This window comes from Didymella exigua, assembly GCF_010094145.1.
Source record: "Didymella exigua CBS 183.55 unplaced genomic scaffold M421scaffold_12, whole genome shotgun sequence".
Lineage (NCBI taxonomy): Eukaryota > Fungi > Ascomycota > Dothideomycetes > Pleosporales > Didymellaceae > Didymella > Didymella exigua.
The window spans coordinates 4410-14976 of record NW_022984786.1 but is presented as its reverse complement, the minus strand read 5'-3'; the positions used below and the strand labels follow the sequence as shown (position 1 = coordinate 14976).

The following is a 10567-nucleotide window of genomic DNA, read 5'->3' as shown; positions in this document are numbered from 1 at the left end:
TACGCCTTGTAGGTGGTAAGTGACGCGCTGACAGCTCCTCTATATACTTGACTGGATCTGATTCCTGTTGGTTGCTGAGTTTCCGTTGGTTCTCGTTGGCGACGCGTCGGGGGACCTGACTGAGTTAATGCGCGCGTGACAACGTTGAGCAATCAACGCCATATTAAATAGCTATTTTCTGATGCACAAGTTTTTCTCCTGGTTCCAGCCTGGTTCCAGCGCTTCAATTGCTGCAAGCGCATCATCAATAGGTGCCATAGTGATTGAGTTGTTACGCGTTGAAAATGGGGTGTTGATCGCGATCCCCGTGCATTGGTTGATTCCGTGCATTGGGTGCACGGACACGGTACCGGTAGCGCGAAAGGTGCAGTCACGACTTACTTCGTACTGACGAACGGCCGCTCCTGTCCCTCACGACCGACCAGCGTTTACGATCACGGTCGCTCGAACACATTGCGCTTGACTACATTATCTAAAGACTTCCGCAGCGAATGCTGCTCGCGACCACGAAACAAATCTCGATCTCGCCCGTCCGCCGCTCGGCATACTTCATGTTAGCAACATCGACTAGGCCTGCCGTCGCAGGTCCAAATGGAAAGCCAACGTACCAAACAGTGACTGCACTCAAGAGATGGTCATGTGACGACAAGGACCTGCCAGCAATCAGCGACATCAAGGCCATACACGTATATGACTTCGACAACACATGTGCGCTTCATGCTACCTTGCGCTTCCGCGATGGCTGACGACTACAGTGTTCGCGAGCCCTCTACCGAACAAACAGCTATGGAACAGCGCCACGATCGGTCAGCTGGGCAGCCCAGACATGTTCTTGAGCGGAGGCTGGTGGCATGACGCTAGCATCCTGGGCGCGACTGGTGAAGGCGCAGACAAGGAGGAGAAGCGCGGCTGGGCTGGGTGGTGGAACGAACACATCGTCACCCTGGTCGAGCAGTCGATGCAACAGAAAGATGCCCTCAACGTTCTCCTCACCGGCCGCGGCGAATCCAACTTCGGCGATCTCATCAAGCGCATTGTAAAGAGCAGAAAGCTCGATTTCGACATGGTATGTCTGAAGCCTGCAATTGGTCCTGCAGGGCAAAAGTTCAGAAACACAATGGAGTTCAAGCAGGAGCTGCTTAAGGACATTGTCTACACATACAAGGACGCACAAGAATTGCGCATCTACGAAGACCGTGTCAAGCACACGAAAGGCTTCCGCGACTTCTTCTTCCAATTCAACAAAGACCTCCTGGCTGGACAGCTGAAAGGTCATCGGAAGCCAATCGCGGCAGAGGTCATTCAGGTGGCCGAGAACGCGACTCAGCTGGACCCTGTAGCTGAAATCGCGGAAATCCAGAAGCTGATGAATGCGCACAACATGCAAGTCAAGAATGGTTCTGCACCACCAAGTACTATTCCATATCAGATCAAGAAGACAGTCTTCTACACAGGGTACATGATTCCTGCGAATATGACCGAGAAGCTCACATCGCTGGTGAAGCTTCCTCAAAGCACCCCGGACAACGACGTCAGGTTCCTCGCCAACAGCATCCTCATCACACCGAAGCCATGTCCAAAGAGTATCCTCGACAAGGTCGGCGGTATTGGAGCCAAGGTCAGGTGGAAGGTCGTAGGCACGTCCTGCTTCGAGAACAAGCTGTGGGCTGCGCGAGTTGAGCCGGTGCCCAAGACGGCGAAGTACTACTCTGAGAACCCTACGCCCACTGTTGTACTAGCCATTCGCAAGAACGGACGACCCGCAGATGCAGCGCGGATAACAAACTGGCAACCGGTGGCAGAAGACCAGGCTTTCGAATTCGACAGTGTCGTGGGCGAGAAGCAAATGCTGCGCATCGAGGAAGAGACTGCCAACGAGAGCGAGTGGGAGAGCTACTTTCCAAACAAATCGTACCGTAAGCGCTCTGCAGAGCCAAATCAACATGGTGACCACCGGTCACATAACGCACGTTGCAAAGATGATAACCGCTCTTCAGGGTATCGAGGCGGCAACCAGAACCGCGGCCGTGGAGGACACAGGAATAACCAGTACAACAACCGAGGCAATCGAGGCGCTCATCGCGGCGATCGAGGTGGCAGGGGTCGTGGCCGCGGTGGTGGTGGGCAGTCACAATACAGAAGCCTGGATGATGTTGGTGGCAACTACGGGCTGTCCGGCCACGACAACAATCCCGATGCCTTCTATTGAGGCGTCAAGTTCTGCCAGCTCGACAAGCTCATATTCAGTACATTTTACCTCCCTCGAAGGTGTGCGTCCAGGATTGGTAGCTGCGACGCTCGGTCTCTCTCAGCGCGTTTGCCCAGGATTTCCCTTGGTGTCCTTCCTTTCTGCCACTGAGCAGCGTTCGTAATTCTGGCTCGCACATATGTTATTTGTACATCATAGGCCTATTGTGCAGTTTCGGGCACATACTTCTATCAATGAAGTACCCAAATTCATTTCCACGGAAATCGACTCACGAGCTCGTTTGGCAAACAGTGTAGGGCAGCTGTGGTCGAGATGACATACATGTACACAAAAGGGCTTGGACGCAAGTGTAGATGGTTAGGAGTCGCTGACTTGTAGATGCCCATGATCTATTGTGTAGAAGACTCGTAGGTCAAATGCTCCAAGCTCGACACAGTTGATTCTGGGGCATCGTACGCTATCGCAAAGCCGTATACTACACGAGAGTTCCACGAGCCCCGCAGAAAGGAAAACGGTTGTACATTCTTACAGGGGCTTTTCATTATGCCGACTAATCGCGTGCTATCCTCAGCACCTGCAACGTTGACTGCACGGCACATTCATCAGCATCCGTACTACGTATAGACAGACGTACGGCCTATCGAATGGGACATTCGGTGCTATTAATGGAGTCAGTACATGGCTGTTCAAGCGACACACGTTGGCTGTAATATTGCCTCATGAAGGAAAGGAGTTCCTCATCGCTCAAGGCCACTGCAGCTTATATTTCGCTCCTTTCTTCCACCTTGTTATCAAACACTCCTCGCGCTTTTGAGGTTGACCATCCTTGTAATCTCGGGCTGCGGTCCATTCAACGCGGCAGCGCGTGGCTGCTTTTGACTTTATACAGTCTTGGTAACAATGAGATGTCATGTTCACTAACGAAATTTCCACGAATGCTACAAGAAATTACATTTGATGCTACTTGCGCAGATAATGCTGTAGTATTGCGGCCAACGACTTTGATCGCATCACTTGCTTCTGGACGACTGAATGCACCAATTCGTGAGACATTGAACCTATTGCTACCTTTGGCCTTATTTATCTTCTCCTCTTAACTCTTGACTAACTTTTCATCACTTATCATATCTTGGAAATCAACCCAATATATGGGAAACGATCATTGCTCTACTGTGCATGTTTCTCGCTCCTGCCGAGCGGGCATAAAGGCTATTTGGCTCTCAAACATCATCAACCTTAGCACCGATAGAGACGACGAGGCCATCTCGTGACCTCAGAAGCTACCGTAAACTATGGTCTGTTGGGAGTCTACGTTTCCAAATGTGCTCAGCTGAGCTCTACGTGCGACCCCATGGAACGAATCGCATGAATACATTTTGCCCCAGTATGAATTATCGCTAAGGCCGCGGTGATGGACTTGCCAGGTTTGATGTAAATGATTCTCCAAACTGGAGCCTTGGTACTGCCCGCGCATTGAGTTCGCCAAGACGGAGATTTACCCCAGATACAGTTCTCCGCCAATAAACACCCTGTACCCCACAGCCATATTACAAAGCCAAGAGAGGTCAAGATGTACATATGCACAGGATTGCTGTCCGGTGCTGGGCGATAAACGATCTACAGGACCATATGGCCAGGGACTTTATTCCACCAACGACGTCGTGAATGTGGCTTGAGATAGATTGAAGGGTTTGAACAATACCGGTCAAGCAGCTTCGTGCGATAGTAACGATGAACGTGGCCATGCTTTAAACAGTATAAGTAGTTGCATGGTTGGCGTAGGCCAATCTCACAGCACGCTCACATCAGCCTTCTCTGCTCAGCCGTCTTCCAGACACTCTATTTCTCATCTCCAGATGCGTTTCGTTCTAGCTCTCATCAGCGCTGCGGTCGGCCTTACCGCTGGCCAAACACTGAACATCCCTACTCGAGTCGGTTCCATCGTCTCACTTGCAGCTCCCAGTGTCATATCTGGATCCAAGGACATGGGCAACAAGGAATACGACCGCGGAAGGGCCTGCGACACTGATGCCGACACTGGCAGCGAGAATGCGGTCTTCATCCTTGAGAACGGCGCTACTTTGAGCAACGCAATCATCGGCGCGAATCAGCTCGAGGGTATCCACTGCAAGGCAGCTTGCACACTTAAGAACGTCTGGTTCCGCGACGTCTGCGAGGGTAAGTGGACAATGTTTGAGGGTACGCGCCATTCACTGACTTGTAACAGACGCAATCTCCGCTCTCGGGACCGGAAATGTATTGATCGAGGGCGGTGGTGCCCAAGAGGCAGTCGACAAGGTCGTTCAGCACAATGGCCGCGGCACAGTTACCATCAAGGACTTCACCGTCGTCAACGCCGGTAAGCTGTACCGCGGCTGCGGTGACTGCACCAACAACGGAGGCCCGAGGAACGTTGTTATTTCGGGCGTAAAGGCAAGAGGTGTCTCTGAGCTTGTTGGCATCAATTCCAACTACGGAGACACCGCTAACATCCAGAGCTCGTGCGGATCTGGTGTGAAGAAGGTTTGCCAGGAATACAAGGGCGTCGAAAAAGGCAGCGGATCCAGCAGTAAGGTTTCCACCACTGCTAACTGCAAGGGCCAGACTAGCTTTTCCACTTGCTAGATCGTGAAGTTCAATTGCTAGGCTACAGGAATCCGACACAGGGTTTCGGTCGAGTTGTCACTCCAAACCGCTGATGTGTGGACCGTTCGCGATTTTGGCGGCATCAATCTGTTGCAAGGATTCGTTGTCCAATAGGAGTAGCGAGATACATGCAAGATCGAATTCAGCCATAATGTGTTTTACAAGCGAGTGGCCTGCACAAGCGAATGGCCCACCCCACCAACTTTCTGTAACGTGTGAACTTCAATTAGCTATGGCTCCCCCCAACCAAGCCAACAAGGCCTCCCGTGAGGCTGATATACACCTTGCAATCTCAGCTATTAAGCAGGATCAGATATCAACTGTCAGATCTGCTGCCTAGACGTTCGAAGTCCCCAGAACTACCCTCCGACGCCGACGCGCTGGCGCGCCTGCCAGACGCGATTGCCAGCCCAACTCAAAGAAGCTCACTGTACTTGAAGAGGAGGTGATAGTCAGCTATATCCTTGATCTATATCGACGTGGATTTGCGCCTACGTACGCAGCTGTACGTGATATGGCTGATAAGCTGCTCGCTGCGCGCGGCGCAGGTCAGGTTGGCGTCCACTGGCCGCGCAACTTTGTTAAGCGTACAGACAGTCTTGAGCTGGAGAGGATCTACTCGCTCAATGTGAGGCTGACCAGCAGATTGCTCGTGAGCAGCGTCAAGGAGGAGATCAACCAGGCCTCAGCCGCCAGGCCCTTGCGCGCTGTAAGAAGTGTAGGGAGCCTGGTCATAACTCACGTACATGTAAATTTGATACTATAGATAACGTACACCACGGAAGCTAATAGGAGCACTCAGTCTTTAAGACGCTGTGGCACATGTGGCGAGACAGTGCACAACGCACGAACATGCAGTAAAGATGCGTAGAGTACTGTAGATTAGTTTAATATACTGTGTAGTGTGATATATTGTTGTTGTGTGCTGTAATGTTGCAAAGTAGGTGCAGTGTTGGTGTGGTCTTGGCAAAAGTGATCAGCTCGCTTGGGTGATCAGCTCGCTTGTGAGGTACGTTATATAATTATATCCATTCATGTATTGTGGGTCGCTCAACAGCCTTCCATTTGCTTAGACTAGTAGGGCCCATTACACGTATTCTGTAAATCCGCGCGTTCCGTGCACGGGCACGGTAAGTGTTTTGTAGTACGAAGTCGATCTACAGTATGAAATATTGTCAAGCTACTAATCATAATTGCGGTAAGAGGCCTAACTATGCTACGCGCAGGCAGTATTTTCTCCAAAGTCTTCTATTAGAACGTTTAGGGACTAAGTAGTTTTTCTTTTACTACTTGCAAATTATCTCTGCTTGGTTTACATTAAAACTATCAAATAGTTAGCAAAACAAACAACTGTTTAGTGTGTAGCAGAGTAAACTTACGCAAAGAACGTGTGCAAGTATTATCAGGTTGTAATCGTAGTAAAGTATTAGTCGACGTTAACTTACACTCCCAATTGCTTCCTCCTAGTCACATTCTTTACCTAATGTGTCCGCTAGGTACACTATTAAATAGTCAGCAGAACAAACTTGATTGACTAGTGTATAGTAGAGTCAACTTACGCAAAGAACCTGTGTAAGCATTAGTTTGTAATCCTAGTGAAGTATGGTTTAACAAACTTACCATCCCACGTGCTCCTTTCCAGTCACATCCTCTGCCTAGAGTGTCTGCTAGGGTACAATCATTGCGTCCGCGAGGGAAGGCATTAGGAAACGTGTTTTGACCTTTCGTCCCAGCTGAAAAACCCTGCAGGATTGTTAGCGTCTTACTCCTGACACATTTGTGCTTTTGGCGTAACTTACGCAAAAGTACCACACGTTCGGGTTATTCTCGCATGCCTTGCTATTAAAATCGGCAGGCTTGGACCATCCGTCGTTGGTGAACCACAGATAGGCGGACGCCGAAGGCAGAAGACTTAGAAGAATCAGCTTCATTTTGTTGATGAGGTAGGTTATTTGTCGCGTGAAGATTGATGATGAGTACGTTTTGCAGATGGGGCTTACTTGTGCTTACTTATAGGTGCTCCCCCTATTCCTACATCCTGCGAGGACCTGCGACTCCCTCTTGGATCGCTGGCCCAAATTGTCCCTATTCGGTCCGCTTTCTCTGTTGATCTGCTAGTGTGAAGCATATCTCTCAGATTGCTGGCCGAAGTCGGCCCTATTCAGTTCGCCTTTCCTGTCGGTCTACTAGCGTCAAAGATGTCTCTCAGATTGCTGGCCGACATCGGCCCTATTTGGTTTGCCGGACTTATCTTCTGTCTTGTGAACGGCGGCGTTTGCATAGTACTCCAGGGAAGCAGAAGTACATCCTCGTACTGACATGCACTTGGGATGTAGATAAGCAATTACAGAAAGAAATGTAAGGAGAACCTCTTAATCTAAAGAATACTGTAATAAGCCTAAGGGTGTCTTTGTTGCTTAGGTTACATAGTAAAGAAAAGATTGCTTGAGTAGAGGTGGGTGTTTCTAAAGATAGTGAGCTTCGTACATATCGTATTAGATGTAATTGCCGTCGATCAAATGGATGGGAACAGTAACATACTAGCTCATGCCAATTACGAGTTGGATATATTAAGAGTAGGGTTGTGTTCGACTTTGTAACGCATGCTAGGCGATGTTTAAGTTTTGCGCGATGTAGCCTCTCGTTGAAACATACTGTGTGGTCTTGCGGTGAGACCGAAGCCTGTCAGCCTACCTGAACAAGAGCAATTTTGATTGTTTTGCAACAAGATAGGACGGAAATGTGAGATGACTTGTAACAAGTTGAAGTTGAACTTTAGGCTGAAGTTGTAGAACAACGGAGAAGACCAATGTCTCTTAGCAGCTTGTGGGTAGAGATTCCCCCAGAGTTTGTAATGTAGAAAAGATCTGTCGCTGCAGGATGGCTGCAGCGGCCACATGTTGAGCTTGCGTCGATGCGTGGAACAGACGGAATGCAGTAAGCGTATGCGGGCCGACCCCAGGTCGGGTCGGCATCCGCACAATCTGTGAACAATCGCTCCGCTACTTACCGTTCCCTTGATCATTATATGCAAAATAGTCATCTTAGATCTCATTCGAGCCATCCTGCCGTCTCGTACACACACACTGCACCGCGCTTGATAGCAAAACATTTCCCGTATTCTAATACACCGCCATTGTCCGCATGTCGACAGAGCCGAATAGAGATCAAAAGAGCGTCTGGGTTTAGGGTTACATTACTGCATGGCTTCGCCGTTCCCGGAGGATCAGGAAAGCAGTATATAGCTTCAAGACTACGCGTCGTTATCAAGCGACCAACGCCGTGTTGACTTCAGTGCGCCCGGTTGGCATGGCTAACAAGGTGAAAACGGGTCTTTCACAGGCCGTGTGACCCGCAACTGTAGTACCTTAAGCTGTGGTGCCTTAAGCTACTGGGAACTCAGCTTAGCTTGCTGCGCGACGATCTAGCTGTGCCAGTATGAATTGCTCGGCAATCATGGTCATTGTCAAGCCAGTGTGAAGTACTTTAGAGGACGGCGAGGAGTTGGTGTTCAAGGTACCATTCATAATCACACCCCATGGTTGAATGGCGCCTGCCGTGACATGGACGCCTTTTTTTACTGTACATAAGGGATACAACACTGAATACTGAAAACGGTTCCTTGTGACAGGAGAGAATTTGAGGCCCTCTGTGCTTTATCGAACGTTCTTGGACCTGCTGTATACAGCAGCATGAATCGTTAGCAGGTCAGCTTTAAATAGTTAGTATGTTAACTTGATCTAGAGAGGTACATTGGCGCTAGAGAAGAGTATCCATCGGTGCAACGCTCAGGTGGACCTCATTTTCATATTGTTCTTGTGCAAGCTTAAACATCAACCACAAAGACAAGAGCACAATAGACCAAGAACCCCAAATGATAATAAACGACTATTTGATAGAAAGACCTGCGAAGAGATAAGGCACGCGTGTGGGCCGAATGTCATTGAGTGTGAACATGTATGACACCGTCAACACTAGTATACTAATCATCCCTGTATCGTCATCAGTATCAGGCAGTGGTTATGGTTAGCAATTGTCCTTTTACGAGCAATTGTGCGCTTCAGAGGTACTACCCTCCGGGCCCGAATACAATATGGCGCACTGCTCCTGCTGGCGGCAACACGATTCTCGGTGAGTATAGCTAACTATTCCCAGAAACATAAAGTACCCTTCTTCTTTTCAACTAGCTTGAGATCTCTCCAATAACCCCGTCTCATACAGACAATTCTCAGCATCCCAAATCACGTCTTGTATCGCAGCGAAGCATACTAGAAATACACCAATGAAAAGCATCCTGAGCGCTAGCTACCAGATTGCCAGCGCTCTGCTGAGTTTGATCAGGACCGTCGCGATTGCCTTCACCCTTTTTCGTATGGTCCACGTGCCTGCATAATTTGACTCTGTCTGCTTTTCCTTTCGTAGCTACAAATGAATGTGCTAAATCTCATCCAGCTTGGCAGATGCAGAGATGCAATATATTTTCGCCTGTTTGTTGTGGAATCCTCACTTCTACCCTGCTGCCCGGCCGTCCGAGCCGCCCGGCCGTTCGAGCCACCCCACCAAAACAACAACCAGACTTCAACACGCGATAAATCTATCAATATGGGCTCAATTGAGGCAGCGATTGCAGCGATCGAATCGCTAGAACCAGGAGAACAGTTCAGCTATCGTAAAGTTGCAGCAGAGTATCACTGTAACCGTACAACGCTCGCGCGGAGGCATCAAGGCATTGCAGGCTCACGCAGTACCATGGCAGAAAACCAGCAAGCGCTCCACCCCCAGCAAGAGCAGGAGCTCTTACGCTATATTGAGCGCCTTACAAGGCAAGGCCTACCTCCCTCACGGCCTATGATACAACGCTTTGCTTCGGAGATCGCGAAAAAAGAGCTTAGAAAAGGCTAGGTTGATTGATATATCTAGCGCCACGACGTCCATCTTATCTCACGCTAGACCACTGGCATTAATCGCTCGCGCCACCAGGCTGACTCTCTATTAAAGTATAGCCTCTACTTTAAGCTTCTGCGCAGCAAGCTCAGCCAATACAATATTGAGCCTTATAATATATATAATATGGATGAGAAGGGCTGTATGCTAGGAATACTTACCCGCTCAAAGCGGGTGTTCAGCAGGAGGCTATATGAGGAGGGGAAGATTAAGGCTCACATCCAGGATGGCAATCAGGAGTGGATAACGCTGCTGGCCTGTATATGTGCTGATGGATCAGCCCTTGCGCCTGCGTTAATATATTAATCAGCCTCAGGCTTAATACAAGACACCTGGCTACAGGCTCTAAGGCCAGAGAATCAAGTGTATATATCCTCCTCACCTTCTGGCTGGACAAACAACAATATAGGACTATCCTAGCTTAAACAAGTGTTTAATTAATCTATAAAGGAGAAGGCAGGGCAGAGCTAGGCTGGCGGATGGGTAGGGTAGGGTAGGGTATAGGTATAGTCACGTGATTTGTGGGTAGGAACTAGGTAGGGTATATGAGGTACCCTACCCAAACGGTTTGGGTAGGGTAGCACGTGACTGGGTATAGGTATAGGTAGGGTAGCACGTGACTAGGTATAGGTATAGGTAGGGTAGCTAGGTAGGGTCTAGGAATGGGTAGTTATTAGCAAAATCTAGGTTACTACTCTAGACTTTGTACTATTGTATACTTTAGAGCATAAGTATGTGATAATAGACTGTGATAATAGACTGTGATAA

The 10567-nt window shown here is 49.1% G+C and overlaps 3 protein-coding genes across 3 annotated transcripts; 2 read left to right on the top strand and 1 right to left on the bottom strand.

The window, feature by feature from the left end:
* Positions 1–551: 551 nt before the first annotated feature.
* On the top strand, positions 552–2209 carry M421DRAFT_61985 (uncharacterized protein; the record flags this gene model as incomplete). Its single annotated transcript, XM_033595931.1, has 2 exons — positions 552–708; positions 756–2209. 2 exons carry the CDS (start codon positions 552–554, stop codon positions 2207–2209), a joined length of 1611 nt encoding a protein of 536 aa, XP_033449047.1.
* Positions 2210–4065: 1856 nt separating this feature from the next.
* M421DRAFT_390589 (polysaccharide lyase family 3 protein) lies at positions 4066–4997 on the top strand (the record flags this gene model as incomplete). Its single annotated transcript, XM_033589988.1, has 2 exons — positions 4066–4387; positions 4437–4997. 2 exons carry the CDS (start codon positions 4066–4068, stop codon positions 4832–4834), a joined length of 720 nt encoding a protein of 239 aa, XP_033449046.1. The 3' UTR covers positions 4835–4997.
* An 855-nt stretch (positions 4998–5852) lies between these two features.
* On the bottom strand, positions 5853–6827 carry M421DRAFT_420020 (uncharacterized protein). Its single transcript, XM_033592331.1, has 5 exons — positions 6655–6827; positions 6476–6598; positions 6415–6423; positions 6235–6356; positions 5853–6178 (listed from the first exon to the last, which is right to left on the bottom strand). The coding sequence occupies exons 1-4, from the start codon at positions 6784–6786 to the stop codon at positions 6348–6350; spliced, it is 273 nt and encodes a 90-aa protein (XP_033449045.1). The 5' UTR covers positions 6787–6827; the 3' UTR covers positions 5853–6178; positions 6235–6347.
* Between the last annotated feature and the right edge of the window lie 3740 nt (positions 6828–10567).

Coding starts and splice junctions, on each gene's coding strand:
- M421DRAFT_420020 (XM_033592331.1), bottom strand. CDS start 6,786: ATGAAGCTGATTCTTCTAAGTCTTCTGCCTTCGGCGTCCGCCTATCTG. Junction 6,599..6,654: donor CGAACGTGTGGTACTTTTGC/GTAAGTTACGCC, acceptor ACAATCCTGCAG/GGTTTTTCAGCTGGGACGAA.